Raw genomic sequence first — 25,568 nt, forward strand, 5'->3', positions numbered from 1 at the left:
AGATTATAAAATGAAAAAGTTTATTAAATACCTTTATTTGATATATTATAAGTATAAATCGGCTTTGATTTGGCCGGGAAATTCAAATTTTCGAAAAAAATATATGATATAATGAAGTTTCTAAAGTTTCGAGTTTTCGAAAAAAATTTTATTCTCGAAAAAAAAATTGGGTATGAATGTATTATTTTGCAAGAAATCAAATCAAATCGGCTATGGTCTAACTAAATAATTCAAGTTTAAGGAAAAAATTGTATTTTCGAAAAAAAAATTCATTTTCGAAAAAAAAAAAATTTGAAACAGGAATGTAATATTTTTCCAATAAATTAAAAGGCGGATGATATACAAATAAAACGGCTTGTTATAAGTCTAAATCGGTTATGGTTTGGCTGAGTAATTCAAGTTTTCGCAAACAAATTATTTTCGAAAAAAAAAACTTGGAACACGAATGCAATAATTTTCGAAGAAATTAAAAGGCTAATAACATCAAATAAAATGTTATATTATAAGTCTAAATCGGTTATGGTTTGGCTGAGCAGTTCAAGTTTTCGAAAAAAAATTATTTTCGAACAAAAAAAAATTGGAACATGAATGTACCTAATATTTTTGGATAAATTAAAAGGCTGATGATAGACGAATAAAACGACGTATTATAAGTGTAAATCGGTTATGTTTTGGCCGAGTAATTCAAGTTTTCGGAAAAAAATGTATCTTCAAAAAAAAAAATTGGGACACGAATGCAATAATTTTAGACGAAATTTAAACGCTGATAATATACAAATAAAATGTTATATTATAAGTCTAAATCGGTTATGGTTTGGCTAAGCAGTTCAAGTTTTCGAAAAAAAATTATTTTCGAACAAAAAAAAATTGGAACATGAATGTACCTAATATTTCTGGATAAATTAAAAGGCTGATGATAGACGAATAAAACGACGTATTATAAGTGTAAATCGGTTATGTTTTGGCCGAGTAATTCAAGTTTTCAGAAAAAAAATGTATCTTCAAAAAAAAAAATTGGGACACGAATGCAATAATTTTAGACGAAATTTAAACGCTGATAATATACAAATAAAATGTTATATTATAAGTCTAAATCGGTTATGGTTTGGCTGAGCAGTTCAAGTTTTCGAAAAAAAATTATTTTCGAACAAAAAAAAATTGGAACATGAATGTACCTAATATTTTTGGATAAATTAAAAGGCTGATGATAGACGAATAAAACGACGTATTATAAGTGTAAATCGGTTATGTTTTGGCCGAGTAATTCAAGTTTTCGGAAAAAAAATGTATCTTCAAAAAAAAAAATTGGGACATGAATGTAAGAATTTTGTAAAAAATCAAAAGGCTGATAAAATACAAATAAAATCAGTTATCGTTCTGCTGAGTAATTCAAGTTTTCGAGAAAAAAATTATTTTCGAAGAAACAAAATTGGGAGATGAATGCAATAATTTTGAAAAAAATTAAAAGTCTAAATCGGTTATAGTTTGGCTGAGTAATTCAAATTTTTCATAAGTCTATCGTACAAAAAGTGTCAAAAATAGCATCGAAAATCCCATTGATAAACTCTATTGATAAAATTGTTCAGCATTTTTATGCAGACCCTTTAAGATTAAGGCTTTTAATCATCACTACTTTATTACCTCCTTTTTTTGAATTTGTTTTTGTGCAAAAGATATTTTGAAAAATTAATTTTATTTGATAAAAAATTCGATTTTTGGAGATACTTTCAAAGTCGGCCCAGGCATAGAATTTGTTGCTCAATACTTGGAGTAAAATCTCAAAGTATAATAGATTTCACAACTCTTTTGGAAAAACTTTAACTTTTTCAGTTTTGGGTGAGTCACCCTAACATGCACACACACACATGCATACATAAAGTATAGCATTTGCTTGTCATGACAATTGCGTTGGCTTGAAAATTAAAAACTTTGGCAAACATGCAAAGCACAAATGTGCCAAATGTGAAAAGGTATGATAATACAAAGCAGAAACAAGTGAAATAAAGTAAAATAAAGTAAAATGGAATGCAAAGCAAACAAAAAAAAGAGCGTCGGAAAAAATGTCTGCACTCTGTTGAAACGGTAATGAGTAATGTGGGTGATCTACTGATGTACGCTGACTTTGTTTGGTAAGTAATGCAAAGAAATGTATATATAAATATGTATATATGTACGCGTTTTATATTTCGCTCCATGATTGACGTAGCAGCTCGCCCTGCTCCCACGCCAAAGCGCCGTCAACTCCCAGCGCGTAGCTAGCTGGTACACTCACTGGAACTTCACACTGATTTTACATAGCTTTGGTTTTACTTTTGTCTATGGTGACTTTGACTTAACGTGGTTGCGGTGGCGGCAATGGTCCAACGCCTGGACATGGCATCCGTTTGGCCAGGTGCCGACACAGTGGCACATCGCGCACTGCATCGCCAATGTAGAGTGAGAGGAGGTACCATTGTTTCATGCCGGTTGATTGAACTCTGTAGTTTCTGCAAAGGAAGCAAGCAAGAAAAAAGAAATAATTAAAAAAAGAGAATTAAATGCTAGCACCAAAACAAATGCATGCACACACCACCCACACACACACAAACAAACAAGAAGTACAATAACAAAGGAATATGACAATAGTCGAGCAATGAGCATAAAAGCAAATAAATGTTGAAACAAAAGGAAATTAAGCTTTGCATAGCTTTTTAAGTACACAAGCCAAATAAAGTATGTAAATATATATGTGTGTGTAGTTGCATACAGTGGTGAGCATAACTGACTGGATGATGATTTTTAAAGGAGCTAAATTTTTTTTCTCATTTTTTAAGGGGTTACATGGGTTTCGTCGGGTAAAAAAAGGCCTATTTTAAAATTTTTTTTTTCTATGTAAAAAATTATTTATTTAATTCAAACTTTTTTCTGTCTTATAGATACATATTTAAAGAATAATTTCTGAAATTCTCAAAAAACAAAAAAATAAAACTCCTCCATTGTGATGTCATTTCCGGTGACCCCTCGAAAAAAGGTGCGTCCGCGTTGTCAGACTCATCAACTCCTGACAGACTCATCAAAAATGAAAAAACAAAAATAAGTGCTTTAGTTAAGACCATAAACTCGTGCTTGAACGAAGGAAAGAAAAAAAAGTAAAAATTGGAATTTTGGCAGGCATTTTTCCAAAAAAATGAAAAATTCGGTCAAATTTGCTGACATTTTATTTTTTTTAAATAGTTGTAATTGAAAAAAAAAACAAAATCCTTCGTTCAAGCACGACTAAATTGTATTTCGAACACGTGTGTAAAATTTCATCAAGATCGGTTGAGTAGTTTTCGAGAACATTTGACAACCGACTTTGAAAACACAGTTCCGAGAAAACCGCGTTTAAAGTTTTGAGTAACAATAAAAGTGGGTTGGAGCGCACACATTCCAAAGGCTGTATCTCCGAATTTATTATTCGGATCGACTTGAAAATTTAGGATAATATTCCTGAAATGTTGTAGAAATTAATAAGCCAAAAAAAAAAAAAAAATCGATGTTTTGAACCAACGAAACCCATGTAACCCCTTAATGTTTTTTCTTTTTGATATTTTTCATTCTTTAATGAAAACCCATATAAATCGAACTCTTAAACTTTAACATACACAAAATTTAAAAAATTCAAAAAATTTTTATCTAAATCTAGAACTTTTTTATCCGAATTTTTGGAAAGTGTTTAATATGCAGTAACTTGGCTAATGGAGGGAGATTTCTATACACGTTTTCCTTGAATATGGCGCTGTAGCGCAGAGAAGGTTGAGAAATCTCAGTCAGTTGCAGAAAGAAGGAAGACAAAAGCGCGCAGCCGAATCCAGGTCTATCTTAAATTTGATAAGCGAACTGGAGTTTTTTTCTCTATTTTTTTTTTCTTTGGCGGTAAGGTTGGGTTTAAAATGTGGTAATTCCACTTCAAACATGTCTCCTTTTCTCTGGGATTTTTCCCTCGAACCCGGAACTGCTTCCGCATTGCTTCAAGGTAGAGGTCCAAGACGACGTCCTAAGAAGAACACATTCAGAAACTCTCCATGCGACGACGGTCGCCTGTATTGAAAAACATAAGCTTAATGCTCTTCAGCATAAATTTCCATTTCACGCCTCCTTTTCTGCTTACTATCCTAAACGAAATTTGCGACGGCATTATATTTTTCTTCTCCTATCATTATTTCCTCGATTATTTCTGCAGGTGTAAAGCTGTTCTCTCAATTACTGCAGCACTCACTGATCTTGAGGTAGACCCGGGCTTGGTAGGCTTCATTGGCAAAATGCTAAATAGCAGAATCATTGAAGTGGAACTAGGAGAATCGGTGCTCAGGAGACTGGTAAGTAGAGGTACACCGCAAGGTGGAGTCCTCTCACCGTTTCTATGGAATGCAGTTGTAAATAAACTTCTGTTAATACTGGAATCGGTGGGCTGTAAGGTGATAGCTTACGCCGATGATGTTGTCATTGCTGTTTCTGGTAAATTTGTATCTACATTAAGAGACCTAATACAAAACACAACTCATATTGTTCACTAGGAAACACAAACTCCCTCAACTAAGTCCAATTATGCTCAAAGGGGAAGCTCTTGTGATTTCGGAAGAAACCAAGTATTTACTTGGGACTAACCATAGATAGGAAACTGACTTGGAAGTCAAACATCTTAGAAAGAGTGAGGAAAGCGAACCTAGCTTTTCATGCCTGTAAGAGAGCTTTCGGTAAGACCTGGGGAATTAAACCTAAGGTTGCTTATTGGCTTTACACTGCTGTCGTCAGACCCATTCTTCTATATGGAAATGTTGTCTGGTGGTGTGGCATGCAGAAAAAAACATATTCTCTATTATTGAGTAAGATGCAGAGATCAGCGGAATTAGCAATATGTGGCGTCATGAAAACCACGCCATCCATGGCTTTCGACGCCATGTTACATCTGCCACCCCTGGATCTCTTCTGCAAATACTCAGCGGTTTGTTTCGCTTTAAGGCTCAGAGCGAGCTCATAATGGAAGACTGTCTCACATGGACATTAAACCATCTTAGACTCTTATATGGATAAACCTAATGATTGAGATTATATACCCTCCCATACTCTGCTTCGAAAGGAATTTCTCAGTGAAAATCCCTTCTAGACTGGAATGGTTTGAAGAAGATCCAACACAAAACACACCCGTTAAGATCTACACGGACGGGTCTAAAATGGACACCAGTGTAGGATCAGGGTTATTTTGCGAAGAGCTTTCTATTAGTGAGTCCTTAATACCGGATCACTGTAGTGTTTTTCAAGCGGAAATAAACGCTATTCATGAAGCCTTAAAATGGCTAAAGATAAACAAATATCATCAAGGAATATCTACATTCTATCAGACAGTCAAGCTGGCCTAGGAGCCCTGGATGCATTCCAAACAATATCAAGGAGTGTCTTACGTTGTCGCCAATCTCTAAATGAGATGGCCAAACAATATCCTTTAATCTTATGCTGGGTTCCAGGCCACAAAGATATAACAGGGAACTGTAGGGCAGACCAACTTGCAAGAAAAGGTACCTGTATGCCAGACATAAATAATTTTATGGAGATACCTCTCGCAACTTGTAAGCTTCTCGTTAAGGATGCATTAATCAGGTCTGCAAATCAAAGATGGATTAGCGTTAGCACCTATGAAATTGCTAGGCAAACATGCCCAAGGCTAAATTTACGTATGTCCAAGAGTTTTATAAAATTGAGTAGACTTCAAATTAGGACCTTAGTAGGGGCCCTCACAGGACATTGTCTCATATGAAATCATGCAAAGAGATTAAGCGTTTGCACGCATGATTTGCACATGGCCAGCTCCAGCCAGAAGCAGGAACAGATTTTTAAAATCCTACTTCTTAACGAATATAGATAATCTATACATTTTAGGTATCACCAACCTTTTACGCTTTGTCAAAAGCTCAGGATGGTTTAATATGGAGAGTGAAATTTAGCTCAGCCCCCGCGGTTCACAATTCTATGTGCGTTGCGGCTGCCAAACCTAACCTAATCTAAGAGCAACTGAGAGGGATTTTTTAATTAGTGTTTTTTTTTTGCAAACAGTATTCCGCATTGTCTTTCACAAAAAACTCTTTTTTATATGCAATAAAGTGCAACTAGCCGTCAATAATTTTTTTTTTTAGTCCAAGCTATTTTTTAGTGGCTTAAAATTTGGCTTTGCTTTACTAGAATATTATAGGCCATGTTACTCAGTACCCAAAAGATTTGTCGAACTTTGTGTTTGAAATGGAGTTATTTGGGTGTTGCTTTAAAAGCATGTAGGAAACAGAAACAAAAAGAGATATTTTATTTTTGTTTTGAGTATTTAATTTTCTGATCTATTATTAGAAAATACAAATTCTGGTTTGGTCATACGAGGTGTATTCAAAAAGTTGTCGGCCTTCAAAAAATTTTCGTCTTTTGGATAATGGATACAAATATAGCCGGTTTGACTGAATTGATTTTGATCAAATAAAAATGAAATGATGCAGAAGTGATGTCGCTATCGTATGATTTACGATCATTTGGAAAACAAAATTTTTGTTTTTTTTTGCGGACCATTAAAGTAAAAAAGGGGCAAAAAACGGTTGTTCACTTTGAGCGTCCGCCATTTTGTCATATTTCATTTCTGTTTATAAATCGTAGTTCACAGGATAACGGCGTTCACACTGAACACGAACCTTTTTGTCTTTTTGATTTCAGACACATGTGAGTCCCGAAGTCCGTGTCGCCAGCGACATATGTATCTTGTTTTGGAAGACCATTTTTTGAAGGCTGACAAGTTTTTGAAAGAACCTTGCATGGTCAAAAAAAATTTTGTTTTTTAAGAATAAATCAAAAAATAGAAATACTAGAAACAAAAGTGAAAAATCATTTTTTCGTTTTCGTTTTACACGTTTTTAAAGAAACACCCCAAAAACAGCATTTCAAATAAGGCGAGGGCCATAAACCAGTTAGAAATTTAGGTAAATTTTATTTGAAGTTTTGTATTTTACTAAGTACCCAAAAATGTTCTAAAAATTCTAATTCAAAAGTTCAAAACTTAAATAAAGGTTTGTTGGTATTTTTTGCATTTTAAATAAAGCATAAAAATTTGATTTATATTTGGCTTACGAGTGAAAATTATTAGGAAAGAAATGCAACTATTGTAAAAATTCTATTTCGAAAGTCCTTGTAAATATTAGAAACACATAAAAATATTAAGCTAATCGTGCACTCAGTTATGCTCACCACTGTACACAATATTGTAAAAAAAAGCCTGGATACTCTACTTCCTAACGGTAAATATACACTCCGCAAACAAAGTGAAATGGCAATGAAAATTGCGCTGTGCTGATTCTGAAAGCACAAAAAAACCTGAGTAGATTAAAAAATAATAACTTCTGAGTAGCAGCTAAAGCAACAATAATAAAAATAATAAAAGAGTAACAAATACTCGCGTATCATATAATAGTTAAGTGACTGTGGGGAAACATTATTGTTTTTTATTGTGGAATGAATGCGAAAAAATAGCAGTGACTCATAAAATGCCGCATAATACAAAGGCAGTGGCTTCGCAACCTAACGGCATAAAAACCAAAGCTACTGAAGTGGCTCTAGTATTTCAGCTACTTATGAGGATATTGGGAAAGAAGGAGTAGACGCAGAGTAACGGAAGCAGCAGCTTAAGTAGTGCATTTCAATATGCAGTATTCGCTTCTTAATTAAATGCCAGGCTGAATAATTACCGAAAGTCGGCGAGCACATAAAATCAGAATCTGCACTGACAGCTAAGCAGCGTTAAAAGTTTTAAAAAGCGGACGCAAAGTCTTAAAAGCTTCATAAATAATCTAGTAATGTAAGTCGAGGCTGAACTGCTTTTCAAAGTGGAGTGAACTTGAAATTATGAACTCAAGGCAATGAACTGGCTGATACATGAAAGCTGCGGAGTACGTAAAATCAGTATCTTCGGTGACAGCCAAGCTGTTCTAAAGGCCGGAGAAACCATGCTTCAATGATAGCCCAGAAATGTAAACCGGGACTGACCTCCGTTACTAAGTGGAATGAACTTGAACATATATGGATGTGTGGGCACTGCGGTGTTCATGCCCACAAACTGGGTAATGAATTGAGGAATTGCGATGCTTAGGCGCTTCCACGAAAAGCGGGACCAGGTCATGATAACTATTGGTGCAATACTGACAGCTGAAAAATAACTAAATTTTTCCTGAAAGACCAGTGTGGTAGCAAAATTCATATTCAGCGAAAGGAAGGGTAAGTTATGAGACCTGATGAAACTAATTGCGTGGCAAACTTATTTGGAATAACAAATGGGCACCATAGGCAACAACGACGATGCACTGTGCCCACTTTATATGGAGAATGAGAATAGCACAACGTTTTTTCTCTGGCCCTAATCGGCTTTCGGTTGAACTTGATGGGACATTTTTGGTTCGAATGTGTGTGTTAAGAATAGACAAGCTACATTATTTTTTCCAGTGTCTTGAGCGAATATTTTTTTATAAATTTTTTAAGCCTAATTCATAATAAATAATAAAAATAGATTCTTTTTGTCCCAACTAACTGCTCAGAGTCTTGAAAAAACTCTGGGCAGTTTGCTAAAAACAGTGAATCCCTACCGCACTTGTATTTCCCAATCATTTAAATCATCCGTCTTAAAACCAATACTCGAACAATGGGTAATATTGTCTGAGTGCTTGGAAAATTTCGGCAGTCCACAATTCAATTCAACTCCCTTTTATGACCAGAACTGTTTATTGCTACGATCAACTCAACTGACAATTTTAAACAAATTCGGCTAAGGTCCAAAACTTGGCATATCGGCTTTTAGATGTCACCTTTTAAATGAGGTGAGGCATTTAAATAGTGGGGCTGTCGCTGCAAAGCATTTCATTTTCAATCCATGCATTCATATAATTGATTATTTCTACACTCAATGTACAATCTATTCCTGTGGCATTCAAAGCAAAACCTTCTTGTATTGGCAGCTTCTGCAGAATTCGCGCAACTTTCACTATCATAGCTTCAAAGGACTAGGCTTTAGGACGCTTTTACACTTACGCAATGGATAGAAGGCCCTAGGAAACCACGACAAAATATATGTATAATAGATAGCAGTTACACGGTGCAAAATCTCGCAAAAAACTTGGATGCCCATCACAAAAAAAAAACAGAAAATAAAGGATGGCTTGAAGGAATGACTGTTTTTCCAATTGGTATATTTCAACAGTGAAATCCTTTTAACAATGAAGTCCCGCAGCTGTTAACACACATATTAAGTAAAGTTTGCCATTTCAGCATGCATCTTTTGACGCCTGTTAGAATGTGTGGAACTCAGCCCGTAGGAATGCAGAAGTCCTTATAATCTTAAACTGCTCTACACATCATTTTTTCGTATTAAAATGGAATACTCATCCTTCATTTTTAGACCCTATCATGCCTTTCGCGTAGCTCTAATTGAGCACACCCAAAAATTTTTCATTGGCTTTGCTCATCGTACTCTTACTTTTCATGACCCCATATACCCATTTTAGATGCCTACTTATCAATTTACAATAAAATCTTTGCAGTTTTAGCGACCACCTTTGCCTTTATCTTTCGTGTTTGATATTATTCAAGAAGTTTCAGATTGGCCCTACCTTCCACAGCAAATCTATCTTAAAACACCAACTAGAGTGCTTCGTAATTTAGATTTTTGCATATTCGTTTTATACACAAGTACTCTATAAGCAAGGAATGCAAGGAATCATAAAAGTTCTGATCGAATTCAATACTATTAACAAATCTATTGGGCGATCCCACTTTACTTCTTCTAATTTCATTTGACTTCTTAGTTCTTCTTCTTTATGATTGAAACGATAACCGCTTAAGCGATTTTGGTCCAGGTTAACAAAACGCGCCAATCGTTTCTTTCTTGTGCCAACCGCCGCCAGTTGGACACACCAAGTGAAGCCAAGTCCTTCTCCTCCTGATATTGCCAACGCAGAGGAGGCCTTCCTTTTCCTCTGTTACCACCAACTGATATCGCATCGAATACTTTCAGCCGTTTTTCCATTCGGACGACATGACCCAGCCAGTGCAGCCACTGGCTCTTCATTCGCTGCACTATGTCTATGTAGTCGTAAAGCTCATGCAGCTCATCGTTCCATCGGCTGCGATATTCGCCGTCGTCACAGTGCAAAGGTCTAAAAATCTTTCGCAAAATCTTTCTCTAAAACACTCCAAGGGATGCCTCATCGGATGTTGTCATCGTTAAAGCTTCTGGACAGGTATTATGAGAGCCTTATATAGTCTTAGTTTTGCTCGTCCAGAAAGGACTTTACTACTCAGTTGCCTACTTAGTCCAAAGTAACACTTGTTGGCTAGAGATATTCCACGTTTGATTTCCAGGCTGACATTGTTAACGGTGTTAATGCTGGTTTCTAAATAAACGAAGTCTTTTACAGTCTCGATGTCATAACTGCCAACAGTGACGTTGGTGCCGATGCATGAGTGCGCCGACTGTTTGCTTGATGATTGGAGGTACTTCGTTTTGTCCTTGTTCACTACCAGACCCATTCGCTTTGCTTATTTATCCGATGGTGTCAATACCAGTGGCGTACTCCAACAATTGCGATTAAGCGATTAAGTTCTACGGCTCGCACGATCTTTTCCAACATCAGGTTCTAGAAGTCACACGACAGCGAGTCAAACCTCGTTTGGTATCAAACGGCCTGGAGTGGTCCTTGCCAATTCTGACGGCGCTCCTGATATTAAGCAAAGTCATTTTGCATAGCCGTATTACTTTTGCGGGGATACCAAATTCAGACATTGCGGCACATAGGCAACTCATTTTTGTACCGTTAATGCAGCTTTAAAATTGGCACACACCGATTTCTCTTTTATGGGCTTTTTCCAAGACTTGGTGTATCGTAGATATCTGGTCTATGGTAGATTTTCTTAGTCTAAAGTCACACTGATAAGTTCATTCTTAGGTATACTAATAAATAATTTGATTTGATATGTTGTATTGTAGTTTTTTCTGACAAATAAAATAAAAATAATGCAACTGTTCAAAAAAAAAAAAAAATATTGTCGTTATTTCGGCTCAGTTGTAACTAAGCAGTTCAAGATTTGGGACAAAAAATCATCTTCTCAAGCGAAGTTCAGCAGCATGCAAAATTGCCACTACTAGAGCGAACACACTCCACAAGTGCTTGTCCAAGCATCAATGCATCCTATTTGTTGCAGCTTGTGGCATGCACCTTTTCTTTCAAAATAAGGAAGAATGCACCATTATTGTCTAATATTTTCGGTATAGAGCGATGTTAATCAACTTTCTGTGTTCAGTGCTCGACAGCATTTCTATTTGCGTATCTGGTTGCAATGGAACGATGCTGCATGCCAGGTAAGGAATGCAACGCTCTTAGTTTTAAAAGAGAAACTTAACAACTCCACCTAACCTAACAGCTGGATCACTCACGGCGTGTATTCATCTATTAGTTGTCGTAATCATGCGACTGGGCATCACTGCATGATTTTCTTTGGGGCTACATTCAATTCAAACTAAGTTATATTTGTGCTAACACAGCCATATACTCTGAGCAAACTTGAAACCAACATTCGAGATGCTTTTTGCGGAATAAAACCGCATATATTGGACCAAGTTATCAAAAAAGGTCACAGATATCGACTTTTCTTTTATTGGAGCGGCATTGATGAACTTTTTCCTAAATCATATGAAAACTCATAGATTTGATTTATAACTGCTTAGCTAGTAAGAATAATATTGTATTCCTTAGCTAAGTAAATAAATTAAATTGGATTTAAATTGAAAAAAAAAACGTTTTAATCAGCCGCTCAAAACACTGCCAGCATTACCGATACAGCCATTTGTGCTATCACCAAGCTTTGGGGATTTGGTATTCAAAGTAAGGCCATAGTCAATTTCATATCTGGCATAGGGAAATTTTCTATTTAAATTTCGTTTCTTATCATTCTTCTATGGCCACCCTCTAGTAAAGCAAAATATAATTTAAGATTAAGCTTAAGCGGTTATGTCTGTGGTAAGCATAAAAATACTTAGAAATGTAGCTTAGAAGATTTTTTTTTTTGGTTTTTTGCAGGTTAGTCTCCTGATGATCCCACAAATATTCAAAAATATTCAGTTGCCCGAGAAACAGAAAATTCTAATATATATGATATCATAAAAAGTTAAAGAGTTTGCTAACAGCCACATTTTTATATATAAATTTCCACTTTTTAGAAATTTACATTAAAAGTGCAGCCACTTTCCACAGACGAAATTTATATTAATTATATTATTTTCAAAAAAATTGTATTTTTACTTCTTTTCACTTCCTGCTTCATTAACAGGCGACTGCATCTGATTCACTCCGTCAAGGTCAAAAGGGTTACAATGGCGCGCAAATTGTTTTCCCCACAAAGTGAACAAGAGATATAAGCAGCAAAAATTACGTAAAAATGCAAAGTGAAATCATTAAACGCAGTGCACTGACGCAATCTCGCCACAAAAGTGTGCACAACTGCCATAAATTTGCGAAAAATAGCAACTGCACGCACATAAGCACATACACTTTTAGGAACACATACTTGGGCGCATTTAAAGCTACATACAAATACACAGACACCGAGTAATGCTGCAGTTACTATGTAAATCTAGTTTTAATTCCATTCTATGAGCGAACTGCTTCAACAGATTTTTTGTCTGTCGTTTTAATTTCGTTGGTCAAATGGAATTTATTCGCTCAAACTTTTGCAATCACAAATTTGTTACAAAGAAATTATGCAAAAAGAGTTTGTCTGAATGTGTGTGCGATTGTAATGCAAGACAAATTGCAGAAGTTGAAGAGAAGTTATGCCAAATAAAATTTGTGAGTGACCAATTGTGTTTGTCTAGTGGCGGGAAATGCTTAAAAAGCTTGCTTTTGTGCATTTTCAGAACAATTTTTTCGCATTCAAGTTATTTTTGTTTCTACCATTTCATTTTATTTTTTATTTTTGCAAAGTTATTAAAACTCCCCGTACTCTCCGCTCAATTCATATACTTCTGTACTTAAGTGAAAATAGCTTTGCATGTACTGCCCTTAGTCACTGCTGTTCCGCTATTGTTTGGCTATTTCATTACGCCATTCGTTTGTTTATCGACTGGGAAAATCTCGAGGGAAAACTTACTAATTTATTCTGTACGCACGCACTGCACTGCACCACTACCGAACGTGTTGACAAAGGTCAGTGGCGCTGCTATTATTGTCTACAATGGTAGCATACTTTTAGGGTACCAAAGCTACAATACGCGCACGGTGTACACTGAAGCATTGGGACGACGACATGGCGTATGAGTAACGCACATTTCGTAAACATTACGTCTGCCAAATTTTACGATCGCTGGCGTCATTAGTGCAACAGACAGCAAATGAGAACAAAAGAATAAGAAAAGAAATAGAAAAAAGCAAATGTAGGGATACGTTTCAGAGTATAAACAATAAAAAGAAAATCGACTTTCTTCACGAAATGTTTTCTTTTGCTAATTTTTACGTTTCGTACAAGCAATCACTTTTTTTTTTTTGTTTTTTGCTGCTGCAACAACTTGTAACATTATGAAAAGTCATTCAGCTTTTCTTCGCCAGTTTTATTTGCCAATTTTCAATGACTTGAACTTGCTATTTTTAACATTATTTGCTCTTTCACTCGCAAATGAATTGAATGAGTTGTAATGAAATACAGTAAAACTTCATTTTTACAGCGCGCACTTTTAGAAAAGTCAATTACCAGAAAGTTGAGATTTCGCGAAGTGCAGAGTTGCCACTTGTAAAGTTAGCGTTATTGTACTGCCAGAGTGAAGTTCTTTGGAAGGTAAAAAAAGTAAAGAGCGCCGCCGCAACAAAATAGGTTTGTGTGAGACTAACATTCGCTTCTGGAGGATGGTTCCATATGTAGAAGTCCACGCAAGTGGGGAAAGTTACTGATCGCCATTCACTTGGGTGTAGCCACAACTTCCGGGATTAGCCCAAGTATCCTCTGGGTAGCTTCCGAACACCCGTTCGGGAGCGAGCCAACGTGAGTAACCGAAGCATTCCAACATAGATAGTTGTGCGCTGGGACCCGCCACGTAAAAATACCCTCTAATGAAAACAGCAACAAAGCCTCAGATGAGAAGTTTGAACGTCTCGTCCTGAACAAGCAACGCCAGATGATAAATAATTTTTTTCTAGCCGTTGAGAGTGATTTCTCGATACCTGTACTTGCGAGATAACTCGCGATTCTATTTTTCTGAAGCAAGCATTTATTGTACTCGTTGCTTTTTCGGTTTTGGTAGTTGGTATCGAAACTTTTCGGCATAATTTACTATATGCAAGCGCTATAATTCTTACTCATCACAAATTCTTTCCATCATGTCCATGTAAGCCATGTAAATTTTACTTTGCCCTTATTATTTTGAATTAACTTTTCTTGTTACTTCTGCGTGCTGAGATTTCGCAATACATCCAATATCTTCCGCTAAGAAAAACTTGAAAAACGTTAACCCCAACTGGCAAACTTGCAGCCCGTAATATATGTGAAGCTTTTAGGAGATGGGGAAGATGAAGAAAATGGTGAAGTTTTTGTATCTTGCTAAACATTTTTTTCAAACGCAAGCATTCTAATTACAAAGAAAAGAAAAGAAATTACAGCCTATGAGGCAAAAATGTGGATGCGGGACATCGCACAACTTGCTGACAAGGCAATGAAGACTTAGACGTGATACTACAGCGAATTTCCATGCGGCAGGTCACTAAATTTGTGACTTCCTCTTGATCATTATTAGGTATAGCTAAAAAGCAATTTCCCTAAAGTCTTTTAAAACTAAAGCCACTCTGAAGCATGAAAAGCATGAAAGTTTGGGTCAACTGAGAAGAGTTGGCAAGTTATTGCAGCTGTTGACCGTTGTATTAAGGGGTTAGGGGTAGTCAGAATTTTCAAAAAATTAGATTTGTTTTGCATTTTCTTAGAGTATAATATCTTAAAAATATTGTGTGATAATTTGAAGTGAATCTGATAAATACGTTTCGAGTTATTCAACAATTAACAAAGGTCACTTGGGCGCTCCGGAATCGATAGCAAAACTGGAAATGCGTTTTTCTCAAAACTATATTTTTTGAACTGGTAATCACTGTAGCTTAAATACCGCTTAGTAGATTTCAATAAAATTTATATTCTTTTGAAAAACATAAAAAACTCGTGCCTGATCAAAGGAATTTTTTTTTTCAAAAATTCCGATTTTTTTAAACAATTAATTGTCGGTTTTTTTCTCGAAAATCTGAAAAATATTTGCTGAGGCCGCCATATTGTTAATTTTGAAAAAAAGCTACGATCAGGCCCAAGATTATCTATTAAGAAAACTAATTTTTCCTGTTCGATTGATTTTAGATGAATCTCAAAGGACTTGTGATGATCACCGCGAGGGACAGTTTCTGGAGAAACGGACTCCACACGACAGCGATAACTTTTATAATTATCAATTTTTTTTTTTGAAATTTTGCTAAAGTGAAATCGAAACATGATGTATTAATGCTGTGCTAGCAAAAAAAAAATTATTGAAAATCATCACTTTTCCGAGCCTTGACTACCTCTAACGCCTTTCCAAATTTCAATGATGGTATGTGGACTCATATTTCATCAGGAAGCGTGGCGCAAAATTAATCATCCAATTTGGTTTTTGAATAACTTTTTTACTAAAGGCAAAAAAATTATTTTGAGTGAAGAAATCTTTATTTTGATCCTTACGCACTCCATTGCTGGTCTGTTTGTATACTGCAGCTATCTAATTCACAAATGCCAAATATGATTGACGAACGACGCCATTTGCAAAAGTAATAAATCTTCCGATAAGGTGATAAATTTTGCGCCACCTTATATAATCATTTTTAAATTCCGTGCGCCTGAATGATCTCATTATATACAGTTCCAGCCCACGAAAAAACTATACATAACACCATGCCTCAACATTTTGAATAGTTTTGAAGATGTTTTCTTGTTTTTGTTTTTGTTTCTGTCTTCTCATTAATTTTTTGTAAAAATGTGGTTAATTCCGCAACAACTACCATATAAATTTAAGTGTCAAAGTTTATTAAAGATTTTATTATTTAAAACTTTTTATCCAAAAAACGGGTATGCAATTTTATAGTCCAGAAAATTGTAATTAAATAAAGCACATTTATATTTGAAGTGGCTCAAAATTCTCGATAATTTTTGTTAATTTTTTGTGTTGGCGGTCTTGTCCATATAACGAATTGTTAATTTTTTGTGTTGGCGGTCTTGTCCATATAACGAATACTCGACCTTTTTGGTTTTGGTTATACAGGGTTTGATTGAAAAGTAATGAGCCTTTCCGCGCGGAGTGTCTGCCAAGCGATCAACCGAATCGGCTGGTGAGGGAAATTGATCGTTGGACCTTCCCCTTCCACTAGAAACCGGTCGCAGTTCGCTGGCAACAGCGGTGCAGTCAACATCGCCCCGCGCGTGAAAGCTGTTTTAAAAGTGTGTTAAGATTTTTCAGTGGCGAAAATGCAGCGATCGTTGGAGCAACGTTACTCGATGCATCGTCCACAAGGAGTTTGTACCTCCAGGAAGCACTGTAAACGCGGCATTTTACAAAGAAGTGCTCCTTCGGCTGAAAAAGTGCGTTGCCCGGGTTCAGCCCGACCCTTCATCACGACAATGCGCCGGCGCACACCGCCTTCCTCTGCACCTCTGCATTGGCCAAGATGGGGGTTCCGGTGCTTCTCCACCCTCCCTACAGCCCAGACTTGTCCCCTCCAGACTTCTTCTTGTTCCCGCGCCTGAAAAAAAGCTGAAGGGGAGGCGTTTCGACTCCATCGAGGCGATCCAAAAAACTGTGACAGCCGACGCGATTCCGGCGGATGAGTTTAAAAAATGTTTCCTGCAGTGGAAGGATCGCTACCAGCGTTTTATTGACGCTATTTTGAAGAATAGTTGTATAAGTCAAAAGATTTAATAAAATTGCTTAAAGAAAGTAAGGCTCATTACTTTTCAATCAAACTCTGTATGACAAAAACACCCAACGGCGGTAGCAAACGCGATTGCCGAAACCCAACGCGATTTTTCAGCTACTTCAACACTCACTGGCTATAAGGCTACCTACTGGAAATTTTTCTAAAAATTCTGATTGAAAAGTTCGAAATTTCGAGGATAATGAAATGGTTAAAGTAATTAGTCACCGTTTGATCAGCATCCTCCCTCCTCGCCAGTTCTTGTTTTTGTTTTTCCCCATCTGTTTTTTCCACTGTATGGCATCACAATGGACGACTTTGATGTTTTATCCAAGTGGACCCTTGGTTGGGGAGCGATTTAACCTAACTTAACCTAACCCAGTAATTTCGATAAAAATAAGTTGCAATTTTTTTAGATTTGCACAAAGTTTAAAGTCTGATTTATACGGTTTAGAGCGGGTAACTCACAGTCCATTCCCATGCTGAGCGCTGAGTACGCAAGAGAGGATCGTCTTTAAATTTATCGAGCAGACACGAATATTGCTTCAAAGAATCAACAAGTTTTTTATAACAATTTTTTAGCCTCAAGTTTAACGCTGAGTCTGCAATAATTTATTTTGTATATATATTCATATACACTTATTATAAATGCATACTTATGTAGGAAAATTAAAAAATTTTTTTCAAAATATTTTAAAATTAATTAATTGAAATTATCATCAGCACTCATTTATGAGTACTTTTCCAAACTCAGCTCAAGAACGCAAACTTTTTAATAGAATACTCGTATCTTTTCATTTTCATTTAATTTTATTGGTAACTCTTAACAAAACTTATCTCCACTAATGTTTCTCATTCAAGCACTCTGCTGCCACTGCCACTCCAATTTGGCGCAAGAAAAATCTTCCCATTTGTAGTTCAATCAAGTTTGCGTAAATTGAAATAACCGATTTCGGTTAGTGACGCAATGACATGCACTTTGCCAATTTATAGCATTTTTCATTTCAGATCCTTTTCGTATTTTTTTCTTCACATTGTGCCTTGTGTTTTTGCTAGTTTCCACCAACTACCCCATGTGCTGTTGTCGTCGTAAGCAAAAGAAAGGAAAAGGTAGCGAAAGCGATTACGTTTTGCGAACAAGACATTAAATTATGCACAGATGAGTTAGCAATTCGCAAATAAAAACTGATTTCGTGTCTGATTGGAAAACATGCATTCGACTCAGATGGCGATGAGCGAACAGAGTCATTTAGACTAAATGACAAGTGCAGAAAACTTAATTTGCTAAGTTCAGGAACATGCGAAGAAGGTAAGATAGGGGCAAATATTAAAAAAGCAAAAACTTAGAAGACGCGAAGGAAGTTTCAACTAAGACTTAAGTAGATGCACTAAAAAACGCCTGTATGATAATCAAGTGGTGAATTAAGAAATGTATCAGCATTTTTCGGAAAAAGCTCTCCTAGAAGCAGTAAGAGCAGCAAAACACTTTGAGAATTATTTTGGTAAAAACTTCAACTGAAACTCAGCAATGCATAATGAGCAAAAATTATTCACAACACAAAAATTATTCAGCGGTACTTGGGAATGCCACGTGCATTATTATTATGACAGAATCTTAATACCGCCCGGCAACCAAAATGTTTCTTGATGCCATATACAAGGCCTCTTTTTTCGAGAAGACTTAGCAAGTAGCGAATAGATGAAGCAAATGAACATATAGTACTCGTATGTGGCAACGCAAGAAGACAACTGCCTTAAATTACATGTGCTGTTAAGGCAGAGCGGCCTAATGAGCTATAACCAAACGCGCTAGCGGCGAATCTTACTCGATAACTTTGTTGTTGCTTTCGCATGTAAATTTTTCGTTAAGTTAATCTAGCAAAGAGATAGCGAGCGGGGAAATGGCAAATAGAAGAGGCTTACAGTAGCATAAATAGATTGCTCTTGAACGAGTAGTACTTTAACAGAATTGAGGTAAGAAACTTGTGCCTATGTGAACTCTGCCTAGAAATGACGAAATTTCATAACATCACATATGTATACATATATCCATGAAAGTTCCGCTAACTACTGGATAGGGTGCATGTACTTCAGCAGGACCGCTCACAGACTTGCCGATCTCATGAAGCTCAACCTAAGTCTTATGAAAGCGACGGTATGCCTGATTGAGCCTCAGAGAACAAAGAGGCATACAGGGAGTGATTTGGTTAGTGATTTAAATATATCAAAGGAAAGAATGGAATTCGGCCGTATGTTTTATGTGAGAAAAAATTCGTTGGGCGCTTTTACTTTTTTTTTTTGAACAATGGAAAAATCCAATGACAACAAGTACGTAATTCGAAAATTCGAAGAAAAGAATGTCATTTGGCCATTTGTACCACTAGCGCTTCAGATGAGAAATAAATTGTTGATCGTCTTGTTTTTTTATTTCAGTTTCTAATTTCTAATAAATAAATAAATGAAAAATCAAATAGCTCGATTACATCATCCTAAGCAAATTTTCCATCAAAATGCGACTGATTCCCAAAATGGCTCAAATTTCAAATAGTCAAAACACGAACTTTCGGAAGATTCGAAAAATAATTAACAAAAAAGTTTTTACAAGAACAAAAATAATCAGACTGAAGCAACTTCTGTCATAATGATGAAAGTGGCTGCCAACAAATATTTTATTATTTACTATTTAAAAAAATTAGTTTCACCTACACAGGTTTATTGGGAAAGTGATGCCAGATAATTGATAGATGGCTTAACAATCTGTCTTTAGCTAATATTTGGAGATAATTAAAAATAGTTTGGCTTTTCTTTACTGCAAGCAAAAATCATCCAAAAAATATTTTTTACTGTCTCAGCTTTCCGAAATTTTGCCATTTTCGCTTGAGCTAAAATTTGAGTGCACGTAAACAAAGTTCCACATTCTTACCTGAGAGATTTAAACATTTACCCACCTCAATATTTCATTCCATGCTGGATGCTCTTGCGCACCAAAGCGACCTGGACGTGAGGCGTGCACCCGGCAAGGCTCCTCCAGTATGCAAGCGCGTGGACCGAACTCCCGCAAGATCTCTTTTTGTGCTAATTCGGCATCATAAGCGGCTGATGCGGCAATTTCGCGTTTGGTGCGTGCACGATAGGTATCTGAAAGGGAGAAAAATAATGAAAATAAGTAAAGTAAAAGAATATAGATATAAAATTTTTATAAAAGTGAGCCAAACTTAAAACAAAAGTAAGGGGCCATGTAAAATTTGCTTTTTGAATCGGCTATAAAAAAAAAATTATCAATATTTTTCCAAACTTTTTTTTTTTATTTTGAAGATTGAACATTGTCATTTATGAATGAAAAATAATATCGTTCAAATGACTGCCACGACTGGCTTTACAGTAGGCCATTCGATCAACCCAATTTTTAAGCACATTTTCGATTGTTTGGGCTCCAATTTCATGAATGGGAACTTCGATTTCGTGTTTTAAAGCATCGCTTAACTTTTAACTTTAACTTTTAACTTTGGCAGTGTGACAAGTTGCACCGTCCTGTTGAAACCAAATGTCGTCCATGTCATCCTCTTCAATTTTTGGAAACAACTCGTTGAGCATGTCACGGTAACGCTCGTCATTTACTGCAACCGCGGCTCCTCGCGCATTTTCGAAAACAAAGGCCCGATGATGCCACCAGACCAAAAATCACACCAAACGGTGACTCGTCGTGGATGCATTTGCTTCTCTACAGTAACATGTGGATTTTCTGAGCCCCAAATCCGACAATTTTGCTTATTGACGTCGCCACCGATGTGAAAATGAGCTTCATCAGAAAAGAAGAAGAAGACTCACCACTTTGGAAATAGGTTTTCAATATTTCCCAATTTCGTTCAAGCGTATAGCGTCCCATTTCGTAAATGTCAAACCTTTAAGTAAATTTTGAGCACATTTGACATGTCATTACGCTATATGGCCTACCCTGTATAATAGCACTGAGCACTTTCTCTGTGAGTGTACTGCATTTGCTAGAGCACGGCTACGAGTTTTGGATTCCGTGAGAATGAGTAATATTCGTTCTCTAAAACTGGAAGATATTTAGAGGTATGCCAAGGAATTTGGAAAATCCTCACAGGACCTTTATCCCTGTCTCTATTCTTTCCCATCTATTTCTCTGATACTTTTCTCCTTCCCTCCTTGACTATCTATCCGCTTTCCAGAACTCTAAATACAATAGGCTTTTTAGCCTGAGTGTTTTAGGAGCCACAAAATCTATTGATGCTCCTTGGCTCGACCTTTTCAAATTTCAATTTCAATTTTAAGATAATACTAAAAATTTGTTCGTCCTTAAGTAAATAAATCATTTTGTTCCGCTTCTTGACTGAATTTAACTCCAAAAAAAAAAGTCAAGTGGTTTATTATTTTTATTTTTTTCCCACTTATCTTCATTAATTAATTGAATGAATTAGATGTCACGATTTTGCAAACAAAAAAATATTTTTGTGCTTTATTTTATATTTAGATTCCTCTGAAATATTTATTGCAGTGGCATATATTTAGCAAATTGCTTACACTTAAAAAGTGGTATTTTCTTCAGCTTCAATAAAATTATTTTCTTATGCGCAAATGAGTACCTAAGTAGCCCTTGCCGGTGCCAACACACGCACAGGCGAGTATACACGCAATGCGGCCAACAATTGGAAAACTAGCGCAAACTACATTCTGCGCATACGAAATCTGCTCACAACTCTACTGCAAGCAGTCACTATTCAGTAAATCAGTCATTCAGTACGTCAGTCAATCATTTGACCAGTCATGCACTGCAGAGCGCAGCCTTGACTCCATTAAATGTACCGAAAACTGAATCAAACAACTCAAGCAATGTTTGCATGCGTAATAACTACTACAAAAACAACAACAACAAATGAGCAATTGAATTCAATATGAAATTACACAAACAACTACGAGATATGCTGCTCGTCATGTAAGCCAATTTATACATTTTGGAGACATTTTGCCATGGTACGAGTGCGAGTAAATTTAAAAACTTTATAATGGAAGCCTGATTGTGGCTAATGGCTACGTTTGGGGGTTATTCGATGTCAACAGATAGAGTTGTTGTAATTAGAGTTATTGTTTTGTGCGCTTTTTTAAATTTGTAAGAGTACAATTTTTTTTTCTAAAAGAAAAAGCTCAAATGCTATTTCTATTTATTTTACATAGTTTTCGCTACGTTTAGCTGTGAGATGAAGCCTTGAGTATGTGTGAGAGAATGATTGTACTCGCATGATAAGCAACAGATAGCTTAAAAAATAAAATAACTATTATAGTTTAAGTATTAAATTGATGAATTAAAATCGAAGGTTATCAAATTGAGAGGCCCGTTTGGCTAAACTCTGAGGCTCGTAATGATTTACTTGGCACTTAAATTCAACAGTAGTACTTTCAAGTAGGATTCTATAAATAAATGTATGTGCAAACTGGTCTTACTTTCCTGCATTAGCAACATTGAACTGTAGAAACTATTAGAAGTATTCATGATCCATAGAATACATAGAATCTACTGAGAAAGAGGATTTCAATAATTCCAAAGAACCAAGTTATTTGTGGTAGAATCTACGTGAATTTGTGGTAGAATTTACTTATCTGTGACTTTTCATTAAAATGTTCAAACTTAGCGCAAATAATTCCTCTCAATTTCAAAGAGGTTTGTATGGGGCACTAGTATGGTGGAGCAAATCTATCCAACAAACAGCGTTAACCAAACTGGGTAAAGTACAAAGGCTTGCTTGCCTATGCATCACAGGGGCTATGAGAACTACCCCAACAGCTGGCATGGAAGCACTCCTTAATCTCCCACCACTTCATATAGCAATCCAAGAGGAAGCAGCTACGCAAGCACTCATGCTACACATGAAAGAAAACTTCAAATTAGGCAACCTCACCGGTCACCTAAATATCCTAATTAAAATCAAAACCACCATGAGCATGGCTCAAGTTTCAGACCACATTGACCCAACCATCTGTTTCACAAAACGATACACAGTTACCTTTCCTGAGAGGATCGAGTGGAAAACAAACCCAAAATGGATGAATGATGATTCAGAAAAATGGTACACTGATGGATCAAAAACACCTTATGGTGTAGGAGCAGGAGTAATGGGGCCCAGAATCCACAAATCATTCACTCTCCTCAGGGACACCACCATCTTCCAAGCGGAACTATACGCAATAATGGATGCAGCAAACATCATGCCAGGTAGAAACCACAAGAGAGTAAAGATCAAAATACTCTCGGACAGCCAATCAGTTCTAAAAGCTTTAGATAGCTATACCTACAACTCAAAAACCCTCTTAGAATGCCACAAGGCACTCAATAATCTGGCATCCAAAAACAATGTTTCTTTAATTTGTGTACCGGGACATGAGTGATATGACGGCAACGAAAAGGCAGACTTTCAAGCCAAAAAAGGGGTAGATGCAAACTTCACCGCACCTATGTAGTCCCATGATCGGATTCAACAAAAACAGCCTGAAACAAAAAGTAAAATACTGGGCCAAAACTCTATTAAATCAGCATTGGAACAACGTAGAGGGTCTTAGACACTCCAAAAAGTTCCTAAGTTCCAACACTAAAAGAGCTAACATGGCCCTCACGTTAAACAAAAAGAGCATTCGCACTCTCACAGGCGCCCTCACGGGTCACTTCACCTGCAACAAACACTTACATAAATTAGGCATAACTAACACCAGCACCTGCAGATTTTGCTGCGAAGATGAGGAGTCTATAGAACATCTCATTATCGAATGTCCGGGGTTGACGCATAGAAGGAAAAGGTTTTTAAACAAGTTCATGCTTACAGATGAAGACCTTCAATCACTGCCTCAGAAGGAGCTGGTACAATTTATAAGCATACTTAACAGTCAATAGACAGCATAGGGTGCACAATAGATCAATATGGTCGCAGTGCTAAAGAGCCATACCTTAACCCTTTACAACCATTAACCATTAACCATGTAGTTAAATTAAATTTTGGGGCAATAAAGTGAAAGTTTAAAGTCGCTCAAGAATTGCGTTCATTTTGGCAATTTTTTTATGGGATTTCAATGAATTTTATACACAGTTGAAACATTAATTTTTATGATATTTGTTGTAAAAGGAGCCATATTTCTATAAAAAAAATATTAGAATTAAATAAACGAAAATTGAGAATTTTTTCTACAATTTCGGTCAGTTTGAAACTTTAATTTATATGAAATTTTTTGCTAAAGAAGCTATATTTTTATGAAAAAAAATTATAAAAGTTACAAAAAATAAGAAATGAGATTTTTTCTGAATTTCGATTTTTTTCTTGAGAATTTTTTCTTAAATTTCAATGCATTTTGTACATAGTCTCAAACTTTTAGTTAAATGGCATTTATTGTAGAATAGGCGGAATTCTTATAAAAAATATGGAAATTAAAAAAACAAAAAAACAATAGGAAATATTTCGATTCTATTTATTTTCTCATTAATATGCACCAGGCCTGTGGTACACGTTTTTCAAGAACAAACAAAAATGTCCTCGAAAAAAAATCAGAACTTTCCCGACTATTGTTTACTTCAAAAGTACTGGCAGCCAAAGTTATAAAAAAAGCTCTAAAGATAATAATGGACCAAAAGCTTAAAGCTCAACTGAGAGATATTTAAACCTTTTACCATTAGATTTTAGTTTACTTTATCTCTTAACATTAAATACTCCTTTGTGTCGCATTTCATTCACTGTCACACATTTCACTTTCACTGAGCCCAGTTACAGTCAGTATATTTTTTTTTTTTATTAATTAATAAAAAAACTTTTCTCTCGCTGAGTGAGTAGTAGTATTAAAATTTCTGCCACAAAAATGTGGATGTCTTTACTCCGATATTTATTTCTGTTTCTTTTGTTTGTTCATATCAAACCACTTCGACACTGTTACACAACCACTTCCATCTCCTCAATCAACTTACTTGGATTCAGCGAGTAGGCCAGTTTTTTAGCGAATTGCGACAAACGCACTGACAACACAATAACTGGAAAGCCCACCAATTGCACGGGTAGCTGGAAAAGTGGGTCAGGATTTTGTGCCACAGCATCTTCCACAAACTCCAGCAATAACACAAACAACACATACAACGTTGGTATGAGCGATAATGATATAATTTGACTGAGCTTCATTTTCACTTGGTAAATCAATTAACTTTTGTACTTAAAACAAAAACAAAAATTACTTAATTAAATCAATACACTTCCGCAGCAGAAAAAAATTTGCAAATATACAAAACCACCAAGCGGCACTGGGCTTATATACCACTGACACTAAGCGAAACACGAAGAGCGAAGACGACGTTGACTTCCGTGTCTGTCTGATTGTTTGTTTGAGCAAACGACAAATAATGAATGTCGAAGTTGGTGTAAATTTACAAAAGCGCGCGACAATTACAAAAAGACGCGGCGTCGGAATGTGTGCGTCAAAAGATTTGCAGTGGAACAGCTTTGGAGTTACCAGCGAGGCGCGCGACTTGTCTTGGGCTAGTCAACTGACTGACTGACTTTGATACGACTAGGCTATGTGCAC

The 25,568-nt window shown here is 36.1% G+C and overlaps 1 protein-coding gene across 1 annotated transcript; it reads right to left on the reverse strand.

The window, feature by feature from the left end:
* Window positions 1-2,324: 2,324 nt before the first annotated feature.
* Window positions 2,325-25,229, reverse strand: LOC128862123 (uncharacterized). The gene is made up of 3 exons (XM_054100575.1): window positions 24,961-25,229; window positions 19,946-20,135; window positions 2,325-2,486 (listed from the first exon to the last, which is right to left on the reverse strand). The coding sequence occupies exons 1-3, from the start codon at window positions 25,166-25,168 to the stop codon at window positions 2,333-2,335; spliced, it is 552 nt and encodes a 183-aa protein (XP_053956550.1). The 5' UTR covers window positions 25,169-25,229; the 3' UTR covers window positions 2,325-2,332.
* Between the last annotated feature and the right edge of the window lie 339 nt (window positions 25,230-25,568).

This window comes from Anastrepha ludens, chromosome 4, assembly GCF_028408465.1.
Source record: "Anastrepha ludens isolate Willacy chromosome 4, idAnaLude1.1, whole genome shotgun sequence".
In the NCBI taxonomy this organism is placed as follows: domain Eukaryota; kingdom Metazoa; phylum Arthropoda; class Insecta; order Diptera; family Tephritidae; genus Anastrepha; species Anastrepha ludens.